General features: G+C 45.5%; 1 protein-coding gene across 1 annotated transcript; it reads left to right on the plus strand.

Moving 5' to 3' along the window:
* LOC146179200 (P protein-like) lies at positions 1-26,401 on the plus strand. The gene is made up of 17 exons (XM_084578887.1): positions 1-338; positions 2,955-3,240; positions 4,096-4,177; positions 4,654-4,903; positions 5,784-5,940; positions 8,550-8,621; positions 9,985-10,107; positions 10,991-11,115; positions 12,700-12,838; positions 14,557-14,692; positions 15,634-15,850; positions 16,216-16,370; positions 19,550-19,677; positions 20,987-21,151; positions 22,517-22,607; positions 23,489-23,582; positions 25,885-26,401. Exons 1-17 carry the CDS (start codon positions 118-120, stop codon positions 25,970-25,972), a joined length of 2,529 nt encoding a protein of 842 aa, XP_084435013.1. The 5' UTR covers positions 1-117; the 3' UTR covers positions 25,973-26,401.

Raw genomic sequence — 26,401 nt, forward strand, 5'->3', positions numbered from 1 at the left:
TCATGTACTGGCGCATGCGCAGTTGTATATGAGCACAGCCACCCCCGTTCTTTTTCAGGGTTCTTTCGACGGACTTAGCCAACACTGTTCCTCTAGCACGGCGAGCGAGTAGTCAAAATGGGGAGTGACCCGCGCTACTGCAACATGAAGTCTGCGGCGTATGCCAGTGCTAGATTCTCTGTCTCGAAGTGCAAGCCGGTGAGGCAGAGCACTCCAATGGACTTCTCGAGTAATATCATGGCTCCCTCGGCGAGCATCGTTTCCATCTACGGGAGCACGAATTCGACCATAGCCACAACCAGCAAGAAGAGGCGGCGTTCCGTCCAAAGAGTCGAAAGGTCAGTTCTGCATGGCGGGGCATACTGCGCTGGAGTTGTTGGAAACCACTGTTTGTAACTACTTGACGTGGTCTCATCAAGCAACTGCAGCACTTTTCATTAGGCGGGCTTGTGAGCGTCGTACGAAAAACCCAGCCGTTCCAGTCAATATGCGTGCACATTCGGGGAATCCCCCATTGAGTTCTTGCCTTACTGTGTGAACAATCCGCCCATTTGCCCAAACATGTCGCCGAAAGCGAATAATATGCAGCCTAAAGGGGCGAGAACTGGCAATATTTGTTTGCGGACGCCGTGTTACAATTATACCACACCTTGTAACTCAATCTGCTATCGGCTCTACTTCATACGTCACTGAGACGTAATCAGTTGTGCCATCTTGCCTTTAGCGTGCACTTCCGTGTTCGAATGTTCTATGGCTTCCGTACATTTTCGCACAACAAAGAAGTTTCAAATACTGTAATGGCCTCGGGATATTCCCGCTCTAAACCTGGCGCAGAGCATCGCGTAGAGCTGGTCTTAAAATAAGTGTTTGAAATATATACACAAAGCGTGGTCGAAATCAATATTTTTTTCGTGTTTTTCAACATATTTTCCACTCTTCACAAGCAATATATACCACACAAATGGTGGCGGTGTGATTTTAAAATGCAAATTTTCCCCTGCTATACGAATAGCGGACAAATCGCAATTCTGCGTGGACTGGGGCTCCGGTTGGCCACCATCGTATGCTGAGGCGGCCTTACTTGCCGTGCTCAGTTTAGGGAAACAGGAATGTCACGGGCCACTTTAAAAACACAGTTCTTTCACTCCGTCAGAAAGCCGTTTCTTCTGAAATACCAATACCTTATGAGATTGATGCGTATTTGTGTTTGTGTGTAGGGGGAGGGGGGAGGAGGCAATTCAGTAGGTACCACAAACCAGACCATGAATGGCAGAGAAGGGAACGGTACGTATAGCCCTCAAAGCACCGGCGGCGACCGTCAAACATTCTCTAAATGACGCGAGGCACACAGCGCTGGAAAATTTATATCCTTCAGAGTAAAAAGCCTTATGCGCAACAGTCATCCACCATCGGCATTCTATAGTTTTCTTTTTCACACCACAATTCTTGCCCGAATCTTAATTTTCCATTTCTTAGTTTCGGGAGGGGAAAACTTCTGATACGTAGCAAACGAAGCAGGGGCGGAACCTCGGCAGGTATATGTAAACATGAGTACTGTCACCGTGCTTATGTAGATCGGCAGTGTTCGGCAACATTTTTGAGTGATTGTGATTGTTCGAACTCTGAGTTACGATCATAACTCTCGAGCTTTATGCAATTCTTGTGACTCTGGCATTCATTCTCTTGCCTTATACATGTAACTTGATGCATTTTCTCATCGGCTTGACACCGGCTTCATGACTTTGCACTGTCCATTGCTTCGGGTTACGTATACCGGTATTTGCTACGAGCGCATGCAGTATAAGGTGGTATGGTTTAGGATTATTAACCAAACACGGCAGTCTAGTGTAACTTGCTACTCCCACCAAAAACAACCCTCCTCTTCTTGCCCACTAGATAGAAAAAAGGTTACCGCAGTAGGCTCCTTACGCAAGACTGCCTCTATAGAATTTAAACAAAGCTGAGATACTTCTGCACTGGATTAGATTTTCAGTATAGTACTTTACTTACGAATGCTCTTTGCTCGTTACAACCGTCTATGGTAGGTTGCTAAGTTCGATACGTCCCGCTCTACTCACACTTCACAAAGTCACTGGCCGCTCACAAGCCATTCCTGATTGCTGCATCTACTCGCAATTTTGCCTTATTCACCGCTGTTTCCAAGCCCGTCCAAGCAGCTCGTGCCAGCAGCTGTGGGTCCATGAGTGTAGCATTTTCTTGATGAGCGCGACCTAGCATGGAGGGCTCAGTGGTCGCATTTTTGGAGATACTCGATGTTTATACGCAGGCGGTCGGTATTGCATCAGTGCTTGTTACAAAACTCCGAACAGTCAAAGTCAATGAAATGCCCAACACTACGATCCCTTATGGCCAACTTGCAGTATCGCTAGTGGAGACCACTTCCAGATATGCAGCAAACTGCGATGTATTGTAAATGAGCATCACATATAATTAAACTCGGTTCCATTTTTTTCCGGCGGTACCTGTCCACGGGCTCGATATTGGTATTTAGAATCCAGAGTTAGCATCCCTCTCCTGGCAGTAACGAAGAAATATCATCCATAGCGTTTACAGTCGTAAGCGCACAAGAGAACGGCTCAACTCTAATCTAACCGATGAACAAGTGTTACTTATCTTTTTGTCACTGTTGATGAAAGCAGTTTGGTGTAACGTGTTCTAAAAGCTGGATGTGCATTGGCCAACTAGTAAGTTGTGCAATATCGTAACTATGGCAAGCACGCCACATTGATCATATACAACTGAATCGCCTCACCATATATGCAGTTTTTAAAACGTGAGCCCTCTGAACTGTTTTCTTTGGCAAGAACGCAGCAGTCATCTGTTCCCTCAAAAAAGCTGCATAAATGAATGCGAACTTTTCGTTATCTCTTTTGTCTATTTCTTGTTATCTACCCATGCGTTTCTTTTTTTGTTTTTACGATCGCTGAACACAGTACTAGTCCGGAAGGCGCTACCATGGATGCTAGCTGCTGCTCGTCTTCAGATGAGAAGACACCGCTGACGCGCGCTCCTTCGGCACCGTCATCGTCTGGCCGACGCCGCGTTAACACTTGCTCGGCCTCATCGTGCCTGAGCGAAGACGAACCAGTGGACCCATTCTGCCCGCCATCCAAGAAGGGCGCCAAAGCGGCCTGCGGATTCGGATGCTGTGAGCGGTTGAAAACCTTGGGGAACCTTGTCAAAAAATGCTTCCTGGTTTTAGCCCTTCTGGCAGCTGTGGTAAGTCCATTATCGGAACGTGCGCTTTGTCTTTCCTGCATGATTCGTAAATCCGTCTTAAACGGGCGGATTAATAGTTCCTGCATGAACTGAATGTTTAGCGTGCTACAATGTGTTAGCGTTGAAATCAGCTATTGAATTTCCAAGTCTAGAATAATACGAAATTATGGGGACGGTCGGATTTCCTCCCCAAGCTGAGGAGAAACTTTTTCACTTAAGCTCGACTTTCGTTTAGGCTTGACTGCCATTATTAATAGCGTTAAATAGAGTTAAATTGTTAACCCACTAAAATAGATGTCCTCGCCGAAGCCATGCCAGGTCGCTGCCGCAGCCCGGGCGGCACGCTGCAGCTAGAAATCACTTCTGTTTATCTTCGAAAGAAGGCAGCGCAATCGTCATTAGGGCGCGAAACTTCAGACTGAGGGCTGAAACCGTACCGGTACGGCAAAGACATTGCGGGACGGAAAACCGTTAGCGTCGCCGTACATTTACGGCAAACACCCTCAAAGGGTTAAAGGTAGCGCCACACCCGTAATCTTCGCTGTACCCAGGCAGCACTTAGCGCATTCCAAAATCCCTGGCGTCTGGAACGCGCCCGACCATTTGATCTTATCAGCGCTACACCGACGTTGAACTAATGCACAATAAGCGTGGATAGTATTTTCAGCCCCGCTGTAAACTGCTTCACGAAACCTGATTTAGATTTTTATGCCGAGAAGCAATCTTGAATATTTTGTTTCTAGCGTTCGTTCTTAACGCAACAAAATAAAATATAACTCAACACACGCGCACATGCGCCCCCGCGCGCACGCACACACACACGCACGCCATAAGTGAAATGAGAAATTCTTGCAGGTGGTGATGAGCATTATCCCTGAAGCTGATCAAGACGGCAACACTCACAAGTTCAACGTCAGCACCAGCAGCAGGCCTCATCGTATCCTTCGGAGAGAGAGAAAAAAAATCTTTTTTCATTCGTCGTAGTATGAGCTGCGCAATGCTAGCAATATATTTGTGGCGACCATTTTGCTTTTTGATGTCTGATATATCTCAAACCTCAATGAGTAAAGTCATGGCCAGAAGAGCCAGAGAATGGTTTGTTATTCTACGTCAGTCGCGTAAATCACATGGGTATTAAAGAAGGCAAACTCTTTTCGCCTTTATTTCTAACCGGTCAGCTGGTGCAAAGGAAGCCCTTGTCTTGTTTGCTCAAGGGAGCATCTTGAACGACGTGCTGTAAGTGGCGCTGACCATTTGCTACCCTGAACGCAGATACCGGGCTTAAGAGAATACCATGGACGAAATATCTCAACTTCACCAGACGTACGCAATAGTTTATTGTGACCTCTTACAGTGTCAAATAGCGCGAACTGTTTCCTCAGCTGTAGCCCAATGCGTGGTGACGTGTACCAGGAATTCACTTAAAGGACTGGTCTTCATTGATGCGCCTGTCACTTCGGGGACCGTTCCTTCATCCCTCCCTCGCCAACGTTACGCAAGTCTTCACCACGGTCACGCTGGTGTCGGCCAGCACTGGAAATTCCTCCGAGAAGCCACTCGGGAGGCTGAAGCAGATCTTGCGAGTGCCAACAGTACCTACAGCTGACGCTGTCGCAGAGACCAGCTTCCTTGTGAAAGAGAACTTCGCCCTCAAGCGATACCAGTAAGTGAGCGAGAAGAGAAACCTACTTCTCTTCCTCAAGCCGTCACCGCGTGCACGTCAAACAATATTCCAACAGGGTGTGGAAAAAGGGTTATTGTGGGTGTTAAGGATCCGAGCTTTGCTTTAAGAGTAAACGCAATAGCACTTTGAACCCCAGCGCATCATTCCGCGATTTTCTTTTTTTTTTTCATTGAGTTCGTTTTTAGGGCCAGTAACGCCAAGTATCTGTCTCGCTTTTCAGTGGACATCTGCAATTATCAGGTCAATGTCACGCCGCCATTTCATCGCGGTATTTTTTGTTTTTGTTGTGGTTGTTGTCGTTATTTTATTATATATACAAAAGGAGGGAAAATATGATAGCTGATCCCGGTATCTGCTATCTGATATCTGAAGCACCTGAACTAGGGCGGCGGAAATAAAGGGATAGCGAGCAAGGGGCAGATGAAATCAGAGGTGACCAATAGGAAGAAAGGACAGGACAGGGCAGGTAAAAAGCAATATATGCGCTATGGTACAATATACAGTAGTTTGCTTGAGGCCCACTCGCAAATGCCTTAGGTCTCTGAGCACTCGGCACATCACGCGGACCTCTTTAATTGCTCTGCGTTCATTTAACTGTTTTCGACGTGCGGATGTCAGGTTAGTTTTTGGGGAAAGGAACGCACAGTATATCTTCACTGAAGTCATCCCGGCCTCTGCGGCCGTTTTTCGATGGAGGCGAAAAGCAAGGCGCCCGTGTGCTGTGCATTGTCAGTGCACGTTAAAGAACCCCAGGTGGTCGAAATTTCCGGAGTGCTCCACTACGGCGTCTCTGATAGCCTGAGTAGCTTTGGGACGTTAAACCTCACAAATCAAGCCAAACCATTTTCCTCCACCGCAGCACGAGATGCGATCTTCTCATCGAGGTCCACGGTAGTCCGCCCGATGTGTCCTATCCACTGCAGACTCTGGTGGAGCCGTCGGAGGTGGAGTTCGGCCTCAGCGTCTTTCTGGCGGCGTCAGTATTGACTGTGCTCTACCTGCTGATTGTTTTTGAGGTAAGCAGTCGCTACGAAAGGAAATCCCCAACATTGCGGACAGTGAACGCTTCATACTACCAAGCAACCCTGTCACTTACGCTCTTCCGTGGATAACCGGAAAAGCCACCGACATAGAAGCAGCTCAGCAAAAGCTTCTTGAGCCTGTTCTCGTTTTCTTCACCCCATAGTCGACGCAGCTGTAGCAAAGAAAGCAATAGCAGAAAAAAAAAAAGGAAATGAATCGCTAAAGCGTTCACAGCGGATTTTAACGATAATTGTACGAATTTTAACATTCAAACACAGTTCTAGGTTGAGGGGTAGTATTGTAAACAGTTAACAATTTTAACTACTTTAGGGCATTGAGGGCGCGCTCATTCTTTGTGAAGTACGGTCAGAAAAAAAATCATACCAAGCCACGAATACTGAAAGAATAATTGCGCTGAAGCATTCTTCGCGCAATTAAATACTTGCCTTCAAACCACATTCAGACCTCGGCAAAATACAAGTGCTACCACAGTTATGGTAAATTTCATATATTCCGTATTTCTCAAGAGAGTAGCCGATTGGGTTCTCGAATGCGAAAACAAGCGCGGGGCTCTCCTGTGCTGTCACCGTGACGAACCTGGTCTCGCCGTAAAAAAAGTTCTACATTGGTGACCATGGTGGAAATACAACTCTTTCGATACCGCTTCAATTAAACATCGTTATACCGTTAAGGTCGGATGCGAACGCAAACTTTACTACTGCATGCAGACCTTGAACTGTTGCGCCATTTACCTTGAAAAAAACAACAACCATACTTTCGCTATGGTTTGTATCCTTTTCTCATGGCGCCGGTCGTTAAGCAGCTTCTCAGCACAACAGAATACAGATATATTGAAACAAATTTCCTATATATTCCCAACGTGGGGTGATATTTTAAATTGTATGCCTTTTGCTAGTGTTGGCCGCTTCATGAAACGGCAATTGCTATGATTGAACTGCGTAGCTAGCCCTCATGTTTAATCGTTCTCAGTCGCATTGGCTTTGAGGCTACTGCTTAAATATGAGAGTTTAGTAAAGAAAATAAAGGTGCGAGGAACCAGACACATTGATGCGGCGCTTTGCATGTTAAATTATACCGCGGACCATTTTGCTCAACTAGGTGACTGTTATAGACTCTGCTTATGTTTTTTTGTAGCGTGTTACATCTTTCGTGAAATATTTGATACCGGCAGTGCCCCTAAGCACTTGCTCGAGTATTTCACTAAATTACTTGGCCTATAATAAAAACCAAAATCCCTTCTCGATTAAAAAAATAGTAGTCGAGAAGGACTTTTTAGGCGCATTTCCGTTTGGACACGAACCATTTGCTTTCGGATATCAAGAAACCGCCTGATTTGTTCATATTTTCTTTAAACACCGTTATGCCGCGGTTAAAAAACCGATAGGGCGTGGAACTAGCATAGCTTATGGACAAAAAAAAAAGTTAGCAGAAATCTACAATTTACGGCAATTTTCTCCACGGCAGAAAGGATTAAGCTCGAGATTCTTTGGTGCATGCAGAGAGGCTCGAAACATTCACTAAAACACGTGAATTCAATTGCAATTTCTGTGCGCACGTGGAGGGTTAGTACCCTTACTACCCCACTGGGGCTGCAGAAGCCGTTTAAGGGGCAACTCCGGAAGTTTTTTGACATTCGTATACTCTGGTTAAAATTTTGCTGTATGTTTTCCTCTCTGCCCTAACGCGCTCCGGCGAATTTGGGCGCCGAGCGAAAATTCATTCACGCGAAACTCTATTTTAAAATGTGCAGTTTTGGTGGCCTGAGTTGAGGCGATTTCTGCGGGCAACACTGAGTTTGTGACCACAAACAGTATACCGCTTCACTGCCCGCTCCCCGCATGATCATAGAATTTTGAGGCCCATATTAGGCTATTCAGAGATTTTATGTACTGCTTCATGATTTCCAGACTCTATTTCCACCGTCCAACGTATGCGCGAGTTTTTGCAATACTGTTTGTGAAGTCATCGTTTCGTCCATTGAAATGTCATTTATGGCCATGAAACTAGTTTCGGTTTCAATTTCCTGTTTTTACCTTTAAATATAGCTCCACTCGGAATTTCGAAAAAATTCGTTTTTTTTTGTGTGTGTGTGTTGGATTTGGGACACAACGAGGACTGTAATGCAATCGATGACTCAAAATAATGAAAAGACCACCAGACTTTGCCTTATAAGCTGTCGGCCGGACTTCGATAGAAGGGCGACGAACGTCTCGTCTCTTCTTCCGTTCGTTGGATGTAGTGTCAAATTCGTGCTGTGTACAGCTGCGCCACCTCGGCTACTTTTTCTCGACGCTGCCACAACTTCGGAAAGTTTAGCACTGTGCCGCTCCCTTTATTGAATGTTCACACCTAGTGCCTTCAGTGCATTATACGTCTCCGAAATGCAAATTCCACGAGCAGTTTCAGAGTAAATGCAGTAAAAAATTGCAAAACTTTTGCTTGACACAATCGGAGCTAGTTACTTTTTTCTGCATGTGACATTGTTAGCTGTGCCCTGCAGTCATCTGTCTAGCTACACATTAGTAGAGAGCTTCTGAGTTGGAGCCTCCTGAAAGCGTTCCTTTGCTATCTCTGCCGGCAGCTGGTGCACAGGACTCTGGCTGCTTTGATCGGAGCAACAATGGCAGTTGGCTCTCTCTGCGTTGCAGGCGCGGTAAGTGCCATGGTCTTCCTCCCGTGCAAAGCACTGCTTAGGTCCGACTATTCGGGAATATTCCATGTTCAAAAACCCCTTATATGAATGGGAATTAAATGGCCTAATTTGCTTTGCTGCTTAATTGTTTCGTCATCGCGATCTATTGTTGACTCTTGTTTTAATGTGCCGTTTGTACATGTAAATTTTGGAGCAAATTGTGAGAAAGAAGTTTCGAAAGTATTTTCACATCTTGTAGAACAGTAGAACAGGGCGATAACATTGTCTGCAGATGCTCTCTACAGGCTCATAGCTTTTTCCAGCGTCAAAAACACGGCCAATTTGTTTTTATGACAGACTTAATCATTAATTGTGAGTGCAGGACATTTTCGAAGCAAACTTTTGTTATGCATTGGAAACTTTGACGATTTCTATAGATTTGTTTATGAAATTGTTACAATATTTCATAAATGCCTCACAATAAGTGGTCTCAAGATTGGTGGGCCTAAATAAGGAGGCTGGGGTGATGTTTAACAGCCCGGGAAAGGAACGGCAGTTTAGAACAGGTAGCGAAACACTGCTAGTTGTAGGCGAATATGTCTACTTAGGACAGGTAATAACCGCAGATCCGGACCACGAAAGGGAAATAACTAGGAGAATAAGATTGAGATGGAGCGCATTTGGAAGGTACTCGCACATCATGACTAGCAGCTTACTGGTATCACTGAAGAGGAAATCTTATAACAGTTACATCTTGCCTGCGCTCACCTATGGGGCTGAAACAGGGAGGCTTACGAAAAGTGTTCTACTCAAGTTGAGGGTGACGCAGATGGCTATGGAACGGAAAATGGTGTACTGGGTCAGAAAAGAATTACGCTTAATTAAGGTTAATAAAATGCGAAGTAGGTGCGTAGCACTGCTTATCTCTGCTATACCCTTCTATCGCTTGCAATCGCGCAGCCCGTTGTCCGGGAGTTTCTACCGCAGGTTTATTCTCTTCGCTTCGGCATCCATTTCGCGACGATGCTCAGTGTCTTGAGCAGATTCCTGAGCACGCTCGGTACGTTTCCTCAATCTTTGTGCTAGATTACTGCACCATTTAGCTGCAATATCAGAATCAGTAGACTCACAATCCCGCAGTCTTCGTAACCGTTGTATTTCAGCCCGTCGCCAACCTGCACCGCAGTGCCAAACTTTATCTATTGCGACGTAAAGCAAATGCGCGGCAAACATGACTGCGAGTTTTCAGACATATTCGCTCAGCGTCACAAAACAGTACAGCGAACATTATTTTGCCCGTTGTCACAGGCCAGAAATGATCGGGAAGAGAATCTTAGCACAATTATCAATTTTCCCCTTTGCTGCATGGCCTGGCTGCATGCAGCGGCCGAGCCTTACGCAGGTTGTATCGTGGCTGGACGTGGAGACGCTGTGCCTACTCTTTGGAATGATGATCCTGGTCGGGGTGCTCTGCGAGACGGGTTTCTTCGACTACGCCGCCGTGCTGGTGAGTCGTTCTACACCACAGGCATTAATGAAGGTGCTCGGATATTGACGTCAGAGGTTCTCATTTCTCCCGTGAAGCGACCGAAAGGGCTAGAACCATGCATGCAATACTGACGCCGCGCTACGTGTAAAACCCCAAAGTGTTAAATGTTGGGCTTGTTTATGTTCTGACATCACAAGCATATCTTGTAACAAAGAAAAAAAAAGGCAGAAAAACAAAGGCAAGACGAGCACGAGACGAAGCGCCCATGTTCATCTTGTCTTTCTGTTCTTTCTTTTTGCTCTAAAAGAATGCTTGTGATAGTAGCCAAACCATGTTCGCAAGTGTCCTGCTTACTGATTATTAGCAACTCGTTGTCACTGGTGCTTTACAGGCATCGCACGCAGTTGTAAACATGCTAACAACCAACAGCCTAGCGCAACTTGTGCTTGTGCTTATAATCTGGTTTCAGGACTATAAGGGCAACATTGCCATAACGCAACCGATTGATTCGGGAGCATCCGATATTGTTCTTGAGGATACAATGCGACTACTTCAGTTATTGAAGTAATGGGGGCGTTGTATTGTGCATAATGTTTTCCTTTAAGCTGTAAGAAAAACCTGTCGCAGTAATGTCGGTTCACCTGCATTTTCGAGACAGCAACATATGTCTTGTCGTGGCGCTTGTCGTGTTAGCTCCGTCTAGTTTAAATACGGCTATTGACAGGCGATTGGGCATTCCTGTAGTGGCAGCACTTTTCTCGAAAAAAAGTTGCAACTGTAATGCCATATATAAGCCCTGCTGGTCAAAATAGTCCTTGAAGTGGATTTGAATGCATCCATAGTTGGATGTGCGAATAGCGCTATTCTTTCTTCGCTTTAAAAATTTTTTTTCATGTTTCAGGCTTACCGGTTAGCTCATGGACGCATCTGGCCCATGGTGACCATGCTCTGCGCTTTCACGGCCATCATCTCTGCCTTTCTGGACAACGTGACCACCATTCTGCTGATGACGCCGGTCACTATAAAGTAAGGATAGGTACCATTATGAGGAGCCATGACATCTTCCCTTTTTCGTGCATTAATGGCCAGTAATGCAAATCGGCGAAAGCGCCGATGTTCACGAATGGCGGTTGGCCTTCTGGCGTGTTGACTACAAGCTAGTTGTCTTATGTTGAAAAATATTTGCCAGCTCTGTATGCAAGGGTACTGAGGCTTACAGGAAATTATATTGCGCAGACCTAAACCGGTCTAACAACACCTCCACTTGCACCAGCGTTCCCAAGACAACCGAGACTTTTCAACCTATTTGCCATTAGCTTGTATGGCTTAACATTTCAGCCTGTTTCGCCCGCTGCTAGCTTTAGAAAGTTTTGAAACTTACTTGGCTGCTGTTTTCTGCATTATCTGCTAGCTTCGAAATCAGACGAAGCGTTCGGCAACATTGATACAAAGATTCCATTTCCTAGCTCAGATTTTGCATGTTCCGTTCTTCGCTACTGACGATTAGCACTGACAGTTATTTTTCTATACGAGCAAGGCGTTATTAAGCTGTGCAAGTACAATACATTTAGTGCACAGTTGTCGCGCCTACATTCAATAACCCAAAGTCTATGGAGGGAGTTAAGCTGCACGAGGTTCGTTTCCTCTCCTCCCCGAGTTCCATCACCGCCGTCAGTAGAGATTTAGCTTACCGTGATCCGCGATCCGCCACCGTGACCCTCTGCCTCGCGCGGGCGGAGCGCACAAGCTGATTGGTCCCGACGCGGCAGGTCTATGTGCCGACATCAAGTATGTGGCGCCATCTATCGGCATCAAAGTAATCTGGGCATGCGCAGTCGAACGCGTGGTGGCGGATCACGGTAGCGGATTGCGGATCACGGTGTGCTAAATCTTTCTAGTACCTTTTCGGCAGCGGATTGTTTCAAAGAGTGCCTAAGTAGCTGCACTCACGGCGTGCTTCGGCCTTTATTGAATGGTTAACTGCAATCTGTTGTTCGGTGTCATACCTTCACTACAACTTAAGGCATATGTAGGCGTTAATATTCAACTGGGCGTACGCTTGCGCCATTGCACTGCGCCATATATCATCTTCATTCTTGAAGAAACCGTCGTCCTTTAGCGTTGTGTGAACTCAGGGTTGCCATTTCTCTGGCACAGCTGTGCTAACAAGAGTCAGGTCGGCCACCAAATGGCAGTTCATTGTCAGAGTAATCGTCATGAAATAAGTACCTGAATAGGCATTTAGGAGCAGCCTCCCTGGTGAAATGTTTCAGTGAGGCAATTGATAACAGTTTATTGGAAGCTACTCCAACTTCGGGCAGCGCGTAAACAGAACTAAAACAAACGAGATCCTTATTTTTGATTCAGGTTAATGCGTACGCAGACGATGGGGGTCGATCGAGCCGTAATTTATTCCATAATTTTATGGATATTTGCTTCATAATTCATAGCTTAATAATTTAGTTTATAACTCATTGCTTCATAACTAATTTCACAATTGCTTCATAATTCACAACTTCGTAATAACTAGACTGATCCCGTCTAGGCAGACTTGTCTGCTGCACAGGGCCGTATTACTCATCCTTTCGCGGTTTCTTTCCTGTGGCACAGGCTATGTGAAGTAATGGATCTGGACCCGAAGCACGTGCTTATCATCCTTGTGATATTCTCAAACATTGGTGGAGCTGCCACGCCCGTAGGGGATCCTCCCAATGTAATCATCATATCCAATCCAAGCGTCCGTTCTCTGGTAAGTGCTTAACCTTTTGAGCGAGCCTCTTCTGTTCTCTTACGAGCACTCCATGTCGAGGGACAACTCTCCGCGGTAAGCCAGCGGTTCTGGCATATAGTCAAACAAGTCGAAATCTTGGTATATCAGCGCGTTATGCGGTTGCTCATTTTGATGCATATGAAATACAAGTAACACTGCGTGCCATGCCCAAGCACTCAAAATTTAGACGAATCTCTAACTCCGCTTGCATTTTCAAATTTCCTTAACCCTATATTTCGCTCTGATTGACTTGTGTAAACTCAGATCCCAGCGAGTATGCGGAAATTAGTATATTCATCAAATTGTTCACGAGCGTTCTTTTCAACTAGTGTAAGGAAGTACCTCATAACTTCCGGCTCTCTATATGGCGCCAATTCTTTGGGCTGGCTTTTAAGAAGCCTATTTCTTGTGCTCTGAGGTTCAAATTTCATAAGAGCATATCTGCACATATCATGATCTTTCTGCGCCTCTCAGTGCACTTCGTATGACGCATTGCGACAAAATACATTGTCCCACTACTATCGGCACACCTCATTCTGAGCTCCCACTATCTACGGAGCGGAGAAAGAGGCAGTGTCTACTTATTGTCACGAAGCTGTGCTGTATCTACTCGTGAAATTCTAAATATGGAGTCATAGCAACCGGTGTACCTTTAGAGATGTTGTAGGGCGGCAGCTATACGTGCTTCTTCGTCCCACAGTAGTCGATCTTGGCCTGTCAGCTATGGTAAAACATTCACCTGTCTATTTGCATACGTTGAGCAATGAAAACTCCATCTGAGTGGGGAAATAATGTCTGTTTTAACTGAAGATGTGCGAGACTTCGGTGCTTCCAAACGAGTGTTTGTATTGTCCACAATTATCACACGTCTCCTCCCACCTCATGCCCTCTTTCAATATCGCTGCCATCGTATAGATAGGCTGATTAGGTTGCATGATTAATGAAGCCTTTGCCTTTGACCATGAATTTCTATGCAACCATGCGGCTGCTGACAGCATTTCACATCGTATCTGGTTAGTAAAAACTCGCTAGCATTTACGAATGTGTAAAGATGCGCTTCTTTGGATGACGATGAACAGTTACTCGCTTATTTTTGTCCTCATAGGGGAATTGGTAAACACCCATTTGGTAATTTGCAACGTTTTACTCTACTGAATAGTGTTGACACTATTTCTGAAGACTCGCCGAGGTGGCGCAATGGTTATGAATCTCGACTGCTGTTCCCAAGAATGCGGGACCGAATGCCGGCCTTTGCGGCCGCTTTTCGATGGGGGCGAAAAGCAAGGCGCCCATGCGCTTTGCGATGTCAGTGCGCGTTAAAGAATCCCAGGTGGTCGACATTTCCAGAGTCCTCCACTACGGCGTCTCTCATAGCCTGAGTTGCTTCGGGACGTTAAACCCAACCCAACCAAACCAAAACGCTTCTGAAGAGGTATAAAAAAGATCTGGCTACAACTGCTACCAGGAGTAGATCAACTGTTTTTGAGCGAAAGAGGCTTAGGTGTGTGGGGTACGTAAGCGGAATTTCTAGTACGAGTGGAGTCACGCCAGAAACTGAATGCGCTGCCGAGTTACTCACGGCCTAAACAATAGACGGTTATTGCGTTTCCGTATTTTTTTCGACTTGGTAATAACATAAATGAAAACGCACCGACGTTTAAGGGATAACCATCCTACATGTTTTGCACCATCCACAGGGAGTGTCCTTCACCACGTTCACAGCGCACATGGTTCCTGGAGTGGTGATTTGCGCAGTGGGCGCCTACATCTACCTGCGAATCTTCTACCGGGATGTGAACAAGCTCCGATTGGCGCAATGCTCAGACTACCTCGGTGCTTATTTTTTCCTTACTTATCTAAGGCAACCGCAGTCTACGTGTGTATTGTTTTAAATACTTATCGATGGAGAGGGCAGAAAATACAGATATGATTTTGGTGTTCATTATTAGCAGCACTGCTATTCACTGTAGAGAAATGAAGGTGGGCTTCTCAGGCGACACAAAGCAAACACGACTAAATAAGGAAGCTTCAGTCTGTCTATCCTGTACAGACCCGGTAGAAAAAAAGTGCTCCGTTACAGATATTGTCCCAACCGGCGGAGTCGTTTCTTTTCCGCGTTGGTCATCTCGTGTTTTCTATTTTATCTATTTCCAATACTGTTAAGCCGTTGCGGACGGTTAGGGGGAACAAGCTTTGAAATACAATTCCACAAAAATATTTACAGCTTCTGCTGAAGCATTCAAGCTGAGCGGCATCTTGTAAACACACTGCAATAGTCTGTTCCAGTCAACTAGATTGACTAGTCAATTGAGATTTATATGGTCTCTAAGTTGAGAAAAAACATAACGCTTTTGAAGGAACAGTTGTAGAACCCATAAAACACTGACCAGACAACAGTATGGAGACAGCTACAGACGGGGACCCTCCCCAACCCAAACTACATATAAACATTCATAAATAAGGATATGAACCCGTTCTGCCGGTTCTGGGCGTGCAAAGCCCATAAGCCTCCCCCAGAACTCTTGCCTGATCCCCCTAAAAAAGCTTGGGACAAGCTAAGGTCCAGCGATTACCCTGGCATTCAGTTCAAGGCCGTCGAATGGGCCGGCGTTGCCAAAAGTCTCCACAGCCTGCGGCACGCTAGCTGACTTCCCCTATTCCTCCCACTTATTGTGAATAAAGTTTTATCAGCCTCAGTTGTAGAACCTTGTATGCCGGCAACAAAATGCTTTCCTGTGCTACACTCTACGCTGGTGTCCTCCCTCGCCATGCAGAAATGGCCCATGAGATCCAGGTGTGGCAGAAGGCCGTGTTCTCTCTGGCCGAGTACTCCCGCGACGAGACGCACGTACGCCACGTGTTGCGCAAGAAGGTGCGAAAGCTCGTACGCCAGCAGAGCAAGCGAAGCCACCACGCCCGCTCGACCACGTTCACCGCAGCGACGGCCGGAAGAACGCCCGCCTCCAAGGACGGCAAGACAGCCTCCTACATGTGCGTAGTATAGTAAACTCCAAACGACATTGTCATCAGCGTTGTTCAACATGTGGCCAAGAGCGGCTACACCAAAGCTGCCCACATGGTACTGATTCGTAATGGTATCAAGGGTTGTGATGTTTTAGAGTACCAGCTGCCTGGAGGTAACTTCGTTTTAGGGCTACGGACTGCACAATCCTCGTGTCGTCATCGCACTCGCGCTGTGTTTAATTGTTAAACTTAATTTCGCCGAACGCTGGCAACGTGTTGTAGACGCAAGATGCTGGCGCAACTGGGGCCAATATGAAAATGTGAATTTTCGACAAAGGTGCATCAGTGGCAGAAAAGCGGAGAACTCAATCCTCTGTGTGCGTGCAATGCAGGAAGGCCGAAGCAGACTTCCGTGAGAATCTACGGGCTCTGAGCGAGAAGTACAGGATCCGCGAACCAGCTCTGCTGGTCAAGACGACCGTGGTCCTTGCAGCGGTCATCCTTCTCTTCTTTCTGCAGAGTATTCCCGAGATTCATCTTACCCTCGGTGAGTGTTTTTTTTTGGGGGGGAAAACACGCACGTTCCTCCTCAGGTTTGCGCAAAGATTCAGCGGGCTTGCCGCTACTGGACAAGTGTAGTAGTCCCTTGCTTAAAAAAACAATTATGGCGGGACACTTAATCTCAGTCTTTAAGAGTGTGACGCTATAGCATAGGGATGAACATCCGACATATGAAGTCGTATGAACGTACCTGCGTGGCGTAAGGTTAATGCGTCCTGCTCGACATCATAGCTAAAGTACTAAGGTTTATTATTATTCCATTTTCCTACCTCAAATGAGCAGAGTTAGTAGCTGCTCCAAACGTCTTGATAGCATGTGGTCTCGTTAGATCGCACAAACAATCCAAGAATCGGAGCTCGGCCATGTCGGCTGCCAGCTACCACCACCGAGATTCATGACCATTATTTTTCGCTAAAAACTTTTATGCCGGATTTTCTGGGAAATGAAGCCTTCCCCAGGTTTCATGATCTTAGTCTCATTTTACTACCCAATCGTTGTTCCAATCGCCCAGTGGCGTCCATGGCCATATGTAGACTATCCGAGGCATCGCAGTGGGTCTAGCCGCTCGTTAAAATAATTCTGGCCTACTCTATGCAGACAACTCAGCCGGCAAGTTGAACAGCGAAGACTGTTAAGTGTACATTTATCGGTTCTGTGGTGTCAACGTCGTTGGCGTCGGCAGAACCCTAGCCGAAGTCTGCATGCATGAAGTGTGATCGTACGTGGCGCTCTCGCAACGAGCCAATAGCAGCATAATCGCACGCTGAGCGGCCGGAACTTATTAAAGAATCGAATTGTATTGATTTTCGCATAGTGCTATCGTGACGCCACTGTACAATCATATGTTATTTTCACCGTAGTTAACGGCAGCCGCTGATTACCACTCGCTACGCGGAATTAAGTATTGCGAGGTTCTTGGTCCTGCAGGAAAGTGACTTATTGTGCGATGTGCTTCCGAAGCGTGCACATCATCAATATTAGAGCGAAGTGCAATAAAAGAATTAGCTTTATGAAATAAGGCGGCCGGCAGACACAATCTGGGATTGACACAGTTAGTGGCGAGGGGGGGGGGGGGGTGTTATCAATAGACATGACATTTATCTCGTTTCGACTCGTCGCATACCTGCTAATCCATGTTCCGAATGGAGCCGTGGCTCCAGCATATCTGGGGTCTCTACAAGGCCTGTTCCTTGTACTACAAGGCCTGTGCAAGCTTATGTGGCGTCATCGTAGTGAGATCATACTGAAAGTCAGCGTCGCCCTACGCGGTTGCGTTTTTTATTCAACGCTGCTCTGGAGCTCTCTTGAAATTTTTGTGCTAGTGATGAAGAGGGTTATACTTGTGCTACCTGTGTTATCTAATATTGCCAGTCTTTTGAAGTATATGAGAAGTTTGACACAATCCACCTGGCATTTATTTCAATGGCAGAAATGAAGTTGCGAGGAAATTATCACCCTCATTCAGAGTTACTTGAATAAACATTAAGACAGGCACGGAATTCATCTGAGAGCCCATTTATTGTTAGATGGATAGATAAAGCTAAGAATGGTAGGCAGAAATAATTCTCAGAACGGTGACCTTGACGACGCTCGGTGTAGCTTGTGAATACGAAGTCTCTTTCACGGAAGTGCTGGTCGCAAAACTGTAACGTAAATGTAAAAAAAGCTGCTTAAGCTGGGAGCAGCGATTGCCATGAGTATATTAACGCCCTGAGCAGCTAACTCGACTTTAAACCAGTCATTTACTAGGGCAACTATGATTACGTGGCCACTAGCGAAATAAAAATTTTCTATAAGAAAATAATTTAGGTTGAAAAACAATTTTGTTCCGCACTCAAAACAGAGCGAATGCTACTCGATTATTAGTAGCTGTGCTGTCCAAATTTTCTGCTTGATATGGGCACGCCTACGCTTTAACTAAATCAAACAGTGGTGAATATTAGCATGAGTATAGAAGCAAACAAGAACGCTTTCTTACCACAGTGCACTTCATCGGTAATAAGTTTTTCCACGGCACAGCCTTTGTCCACGCTGCATTTCGAGCTGAGTCCGACGGAAACTTGTACACTTGCGCTTCGGATCCAATGGCACAGTTAGAGCGACAGTTTAGCGCACAACAACACCCAGACATTGCAGATACCTTGCTCGCAAGCGCTATGCCGCACGGATTAAGAACACAGTAAACACAGGCTGAAAACATGCACACTCAGGCAGAGTCGTTATCGCCTTGCTTGCGTACGCTTGCGCTCGGCGCCGCCGATCTATCCCCAGATCTCGCTGTCGTGACGTAGGACTAGTGGAAAGGGGGACTTGCGCTGGCCTTCTTTTAGTCTAGGTGGTGTTGGCTCGACGCGGCGCGATACGCAACCTGCAACAAAGCCTAGCGAAAGGAGCAAGCACTTTTTGAACCTTGTGTTGGCATTTTCTACGCTACGTATCTGAGCCTATTTATCACGATTATCCATGCTCTGAAGCTATGCATAGCATGTGCACCAGCTCACCAACCCGTCATGCTGCTAGCCCATCGGGATGAGTTCGGCAAGGAAGGCTTTTAATGGTACAGAATGATTTTTAGATTAGAACTAGGCTACAGGATTCCTGCAGCGTAGTTGTTTCGCATTTGGCAGGACAGAAGCGCAACGCATCGGAACTAGGGGAGTAACACTACCACAGAAAGAAAAAGGTTTCTTATGTGCAGTCACGATTCTAGACGCTGCCGAGAGATGGACTGATGACGTTATTTGCCTAATTTTAGTCTGGCTGTGTTGGCCACTGCATTGTGTACGCTTTTGCTTCGAGTAAGCATTGACCGAGTAAGCATAATGTGAAGAAATAGTTTTTTTACAGATTTTCAAGTTCTCGGGTAATCGCATTGATGTTCGGCACCTTCATAAACAGTAACCAGTGTTCCAGCAGATTTGATTGAAAACTAAACCCATAGGGAAGTAGGCTACGAGTGCTCACTTTGCAACTTTGCCTATGGAAATAAGTAAAAAAGCAAAGCGAAATGATCCCAGTTTTCAATTTAATTATCAGCGGACTATGGTCTTAAAACGGTTGCAAGCATATTAAGCACTATGAAAAGAGTGACTATTTGGGAATCAACTGCAGAACTGTGGATATTTCTCTAAAAATATGCTTACGTTTTGTCTTTTGCACCCGCAGGCTGGATTGCAATTCTCGGAGCCGTGATGCTAATGGTACTGGCAGACACCCGCGAACTGGATGCGGTCATCGCTCGTGTGGAGTGGACGACGCTTATATTCTTCGGTGCGCTGTTTGTCGTCATGGAGGTCAGTAGACTATACAATACTCCGCGGCTAACATAAATTGAGATCACTTAAGTTGAATCAGATCGTTCCTTATAACATCAGTTTTCTTTCTCATATACTGAGCTACTAGTTGATCATTTCATCACGCAGCAACCGTTATCACCAGTCATCTACCGCTAGACCAATTTGCAAGACGGTATTGCATCTGTCATTTATATAAGCTGCATGTGCGCTTTCTCCAGGGTTTTGTTCTTTCTGAAAAACAAGCCTCAGATAACGACAAAACATTTACTACCTTGCACTTGTATTTCATTCTTGTTTTCCTGTTCATAATTTTGTGGTTATATCACTCTGTATGCACAAGCGCGAAATATTTTCACGATTTTATTACCGTTCCTTCTCCTTTGATTCATTTAAACATGTTTTTTTTTTCAAACTAGAGAAGTCTATTTGGCATGCAAGCTGCTCAGATTGTTTGCATGGATAAACCGCATATGTTATGCTCTGGTCATCCTCCATGCAGTCTCGTATTTTTAAGCAAGTGATTAAAAGGCCGGCACGTCGTTGGAGCGGGGAGGCTCATTTCATATTGCACAGATTACCATCGGTACAGGATAGGATAGGATAGGATAGGATAGGATAGGATAGGATAGGATAGGAAATACGTTAGTTTCTCTAGGAAGGTCTTATGCTAGTAGCAGAAGAGGTCCATCTTCCGTCTTTTCACAGGGTTGGTGCCCCTATTCCAGGGCTCCGCTGAGCTTCGCTGCTCGCTGGGCGTGCTGGATCAAACCTAGTTGGCAACCCAGATCACCGCTGGAGAGCCGGCACTGTTCCGCACTCGGGTCTTTACGAAAGCTATCGTTATTTCTACATTGCCACGTGATGTGGTATAACGGTTTGCTACCACACCATGGGCAGGTGTCCCGATATTGTGACGGGTAAATTTTGCTTAGAATATGCAGGTTAGGGAATATTCCTGTCTGCAGTCTTCGCCAGTACACTGCCTCTTGTTTTAGATCCCGATGAGACGGCGGATAGCGGATCCGTACCCCCTTATAGTAGTATATACCATAGTATTGTGCCATCGGTACAATATGATTGCAATGCGTGCAAAGACTTACATCGTCAACCCACCGTCGTGCGCGTGCTCACTTTCATTCTCCTTTGATGTAGCCCAGCACTGTAAGGTTTTCAAGACGACCAGTAATCCCCGATATGTCCGAGCGTTCTCACTGAGTCCGATATGTTAATGTGAGGTTCATTGCGCGTTGATGCGAACTCTTCGTCCTATAGACGCCAGGGCTGTGCTTTTCTTGTGGTTTTGCAGGCGTTGGTCGAGCTCAAGCTGCTCCTGTACGTGGGCCACCTGACTCAGAACTGGATCCGTAGCGTGCACAAAGACTCGCGGCTCATTGTTTCCATCATCATCATTACCTGGGTCTCAGCGCTAGCGTCCTCGTTCGTGGACAACATTCCCTTCACCACAGTCATGGTGAGAGTGCTCAGGCATTATTGTTGCTTCGTCCGTGGTGATGGTATGTGACAACTCTGATTTCAAAAATCTGCCCGCCCCGCAGTGTGTGGCTTGAGGCGGCCACAACTTGAAACTCGGCCTGCCATTATGCCATAGATTTTCTGCGAAAGCGTCTGTTGCACACTATCCTCGATTAGAAGCTTCTTTATGCATTTTTTCTCCTAAACAAAGCCTACGACTGTTCTGTGCCGACTTTGGCTGTATGATTATTTCTTTCGCAATAAAAAACTTGCCTAAGTGAGACCTCGGGTGGCCGAAGCAACGCCGTGAAGAGGCGTAGCTACGGTCTTCTCATAAAAAAAAAAAATCAACCTGCCATGACATTTGAATTCACGTTACCCCTATGCCACGGCCAGCTCCTGCCCGTGGCATAGGGATATTAGTTGATTCATAAATCATGAATATTAGTTGATTCATGAATCGATACCATACAGCTTTTGTCAAAATTAGACAATGGTTTTGCTTCTAAGCTGCACTCGTTGAGTATCGCCAGTGTTTGAAATCTCGATGACAAATCTCGCGTTCACTCTTCTCTAGCTTACTTATAATATTCCAGTAATGATTACAGGAGGCTGGTTACAGGTCTTTGAAGAGAACCCCCTGTGCTGCATATTCTTGACAAAGACTGTACTAATGTCTGCCTTCCCGTACAATTCGCTTGGAAAAACCAAACCTGGGTAGGTAAATTTTCGAATGCTAATCTGTAAAAATGAAACAAAAAAGCACCCATTATGTTGTGGAAAAGGAAACATTCCTCCTACCTGGATTCTTGGTGCGAACAACTTTGCGAGCGTTCTTCATTCGTCCGCGCAAAGTCTAACAGCACGATTGTTTCGGCAGAAACTGCTTGCTAAAGTCATTCATTATTATGTACACACAATGAATCTGTATGCAGAGGAATTATTTCTTAAAAGGGTTTTAAAGTATTCGGTAGCTGAATTCTCTTTTCTTTTCGTGCCGTTCAAGATACTATTCGGCACAAAACTTCTCATTTCATGTGGGCTGACCGGTGAATTATCTGGGAATATTAGGCATCGTGGAAAGAACGGATAATTACGATGAAACAGATGACAGGGCATGAATTCTTCCACTGTCCTGTCATCTTTCATCTCCCTCCCTGCAGTCTGTTTCTTCATTGCCAGCCTCGTTCGTTTCGAGCTACGTAATAGCCCATAATAGTTATGTTGATATTTTTTTTCCAGCAATGAATTCACGTCGTGGGAGCATTTAACGTTTTAGGCACAAATTGTTTTTTAAAATATTCAATGTTTTTCTTTCCTCTGAGGTGAAAGAAATGCGTCGTTTTTTACCTTAAATTTCCAGATCAAGATAGTGAGCGGCCTTGGTGAAAGCGACTTGGGCCTCAAGCTTGGACCTTTAGTTTACGCATTAGCCTTTGGAGCTTGCTTGGGAGGTGAGTTTTACTTACCGGGAGACTTTTGCACAGAGAAAGCGTTCATTCGGTCGATGAAGATGAATTTACGCACAAATAAAGCTCTTCGGCAGTGAAGGTAGTAATACATACACATGGCTGCCCTTGATACCAAACTGTCCGTGGGCCTCTCTCCAATTGAGGCTTGCATGCATCGTCGGTTAACTTCGTAAAAGCTCATGCATGCAGTTTATTGAGGCACAGTCTGTTCAAGTCGAATAAACACCGTTTATTTCTACGAGAATAAACACACAGAGCCTAGCTGGGGTATGTGGAGAAACTCAAATCTGGCGCTCCTTTTGATACCTGTCGCAAGTACTCTGAGGACGAAGATTTAGCATTTAATTAGTGCGGTATTTGGTATCAACACCCATTGCAACAAGTGGCTGCCTGTGTGGCTCCCGTATGCCACATGACGTTACTGGCCTTGGAATTAGGAAACTGGTGCCAAACATTGCTACAAAGGAGACGCCGAATAGCAAAGCAAACTTCGGAAGCTTACAGGGGTCGCTCAGCTACTTCTGTCCCCCGACAGCACCTTGCCAGTGGTCCTGCCATATGAGTAAGTTACCGCTGCAATAAACCAGTCCATGGGCACATTACTCAGTGCGATAAAGGTTGGCAGCATATCAAAATAACATTCCACTTTTTTTTCCGTATGGAGTGCCACACCCCGTGGTCCATAGAATGCGGGCAGAACATGCATTGTTTAATTTGATCTGTGCTAAGTACTTGGGCACTGCTCAGGTATGCAGATGTCCTAAAGGGAAGCTAGTTTTAAGCAGCTCTTAAATCGCGTACTCCTGACCCTCTTATGTATTGCATTCCAGTGCAAGTCTGATAATTATTAATTTCCTCCTCAGGAAACGGGACTCTCATCGGGGCCTCGGCCAATGTTGTTTGCGCCGGAGTTGCCGAGCAACACGGTTACAAATTCAGCTTCTTCGAGTTTTTCAGGTAAGGATCGTATAATTGCTGGCAATACTGACGTGCATTTCATAGCAACTTGTTAAATCACGCGTCTTCAAGTTATTTACACAGGCAACCCTGATCACCGGTGTCTGAATGAAATAGTCTAAGGCAACTGCTATCCCTTTGCGACGTCTTGACATGCGTTTTTTCGCCGTGGAAGTTCACTGCTAGCAATAGCTGGCAGATGTCTCATCCTTGGCGGCTGAATTTCGATTCAACCGGAGAGCAGGAAGCCACTGTACTGCGATATAAATCTAGGCTTAAAGACCAGTCTTTTTCAAACCACCCCACAGCAACTTTCCTACAGCTATTACTTTCAAGTGCCAGTTTCCGGATATAATCGTCGTTCCGCCGCTTACAATATATTGGCGTCAGCACTCAAAACATTGTTGCAGGTCAAACTACTCTGCAGATTGGTTAGGACATTCTCTAAAAGCCTTCATTGACCCATGTAGCCGCAGTTGCTTGATTGTTTTGCTCCATGCAACCTATGTATGGTCTAGCTTGGGTACGCCCTGCGCACCCGCTCGTAATCGCGCATTGCTTCCATGCCTCTTTCCCCATCCTCCATGAATATCTGCGCTTCGCAGTTAGGTCGCTAAATAAGATGAAAAAAAAAAAATCTGCTTCTAGGGTGGAAGCATATACTAGTTGAATTGTTTGCCCAAATGCTAACAGAGCTCGTGACATCATTCACCAGACACTCATTTGGTCTTAAAATCGTGTAAGTTGAATAGATGCTACCAGAAGCTAGCTCAAGAACGAAGACCGCGGAGAGTGCAACATGCCAGACAGTTATGCGCACCATTGAGCGGCCGAAGAATTTGACGCAATTCAATTCAGTTTCCGTCAAAGCGGCAGGGGCTCGAACAAAAGTGAAAAACACTTCACTTGACGAGGTTCAAGCCCCTGTTTACAAGGCATACAGCAGTCGTACAATACAGCATACAGCGGTCGCAATCACATCGTTACGGACGCTTTTTTATTTTATTTATTTGAAATACTGCGGACCATGCATGGTCCGCCTCTGTAACCTTTTCTGCAAAGTAAGCTTGTAATCAATTACCAAGAAATAATTTGAACAGCCGAACCATTATACTGCTTAAAAAGCAATCACTTGAAATTTCACGTAATTGATTACTTGTAATTACCCCTCTGCAGTCGCCAGTTGGGGCTCTCGACTGCTGAAAGCATGAACGCAGCATTGAACCCCTGATGTGGCGGCCGCTTTTCGATGGACGCGAAAATCAATCAATGCCCGTGTGGTGCGAATTGTCAGTGCACGTACGTATAAGAACGTCAGGTGGCCTAAAATTCCGGAGCCATCTATTACGGCATCTCTGATAGCCCATAAAGCGCATAAAGTGATAAACCAAACAAAATCAGTACACCTGTGTACTATGGTCAGTGAGCAAAAACACGACTAAAGTATTTTTTTCCTCTACCGCACATGAAAAGGTTGTACTTCTTCTACACCGAATCGTACACGTGCATCGTTTAACCACCTTTACGTTTGAGCCTTTATAATTTGGCAGCGAAAATCACTTCAGCTAACACCTGCAAAGCACGTTTTCCAATTCAGCAGGCCGGCATTAGCCACACGACTGTTCCACTTCGCAATGGCCTGCTTAGAATCTGGTTTATACGGTGTGACTTACTTCGACAATTTTGTTTTAATCAAAAGTCAAATAAAATGCGTACGCTAGGTATCAAGGGTTGAACAAAAAAATCCCACCAAGAAGGTGACAAGTATACCTAGCAAAGCTTTTTGCTGCAAAACGGCCCTCAGTACATTACAAATCAGTAACATATACTCTATGACGAGCTGCAAGAGTTCGTTATACCGTTAGTTTGTTATAGAGATGATTATGAAAATATTATACCCGCCGTTTTGAGCGAGCGCTTTTGTAAATTCCTGGGCAAAGAAGTTTGACAATAAAAGATGTTTTCAGGAACAGGCTATCAGCGGCAGGAGATATAACTTCCTGTTAAGTCTAGCAATTACGAAGATAACAACTAAAGCTCGCCAAATTTATCACAGTGGAGTGGCTAGTGTCACCGCCAAGTTAGAATCCACGGAAAAGGCAATAACCACGGTGAGAGGTGGCGGGGGTCCAAAAAAGTCTTAAAATCATGTTCATTTATAAAACACGCCCAGCGCGCGTCGCTGTGCGGCCCCGTGTTCGTCCACGTGCAAAAGGCTCCATCAGAATATTTTGTGTCCGAGCAGAGCTTTTTGCTGTAAGAGTTCTTCCACACTCACAAGCTCCTTTTCCTTTCCCTCTAGGATCGGATTCCCGCTGATGGTGCTCACCACTGCTCTTTCCACTGCTTGGCTGCTCGTATGCCACGTGGTACTCAACTGGGACATCTGAGAGGGCAGCTCAGGACGGCGTTCAGAATAGAAGAGTTCACGAGGCGCACTCGCATAGCGAGCTGCTTGATTTTACCTGGTAGAGCGACTGAACTTGATAGTGAGCTCCTTGGCCATTTGGATTTTATGCCTGAGTCAGTCTTCAGCGCTGCATTTAAGTATTGTCCATATTTTAGCTAGTTGTGCTTTCTTTGTGTCTCGAGTTCAAAGTGATTTGGCAAAATGCGCTTATATTTTAGCATTCTGTTATTTATTGTGGGGTGCTTTCATTAATTTACTTGTGTGCATGAACTCGAATCCCCGAAAGTTCATAATTTAGCTGTTTGTTATAACTTGTTTTTATCCCGAGATGTTACGATGTGCTTGTGAATTGCTAAAGCTAGAAAAAAAAGTGAATGACGTTATCAAAAGCGAACTAATTTAAATACTT

Source organism: Amblyomma maculatum, chromosome 9 (assembly GCF_055883805.1).
Source record: "Amblyomma maculatum isolate TAMU_Amacu chromosome 9, ASM5588380v1, whole genome shotgun sequence".
In the NCBI taxonomy this organism is placed as follows: Eukaryota; Metazoa; Arthropoda; class Arachnida; order Ixodida; family Ixodidae; genus Amblyomma; species Amblyomma maculatum.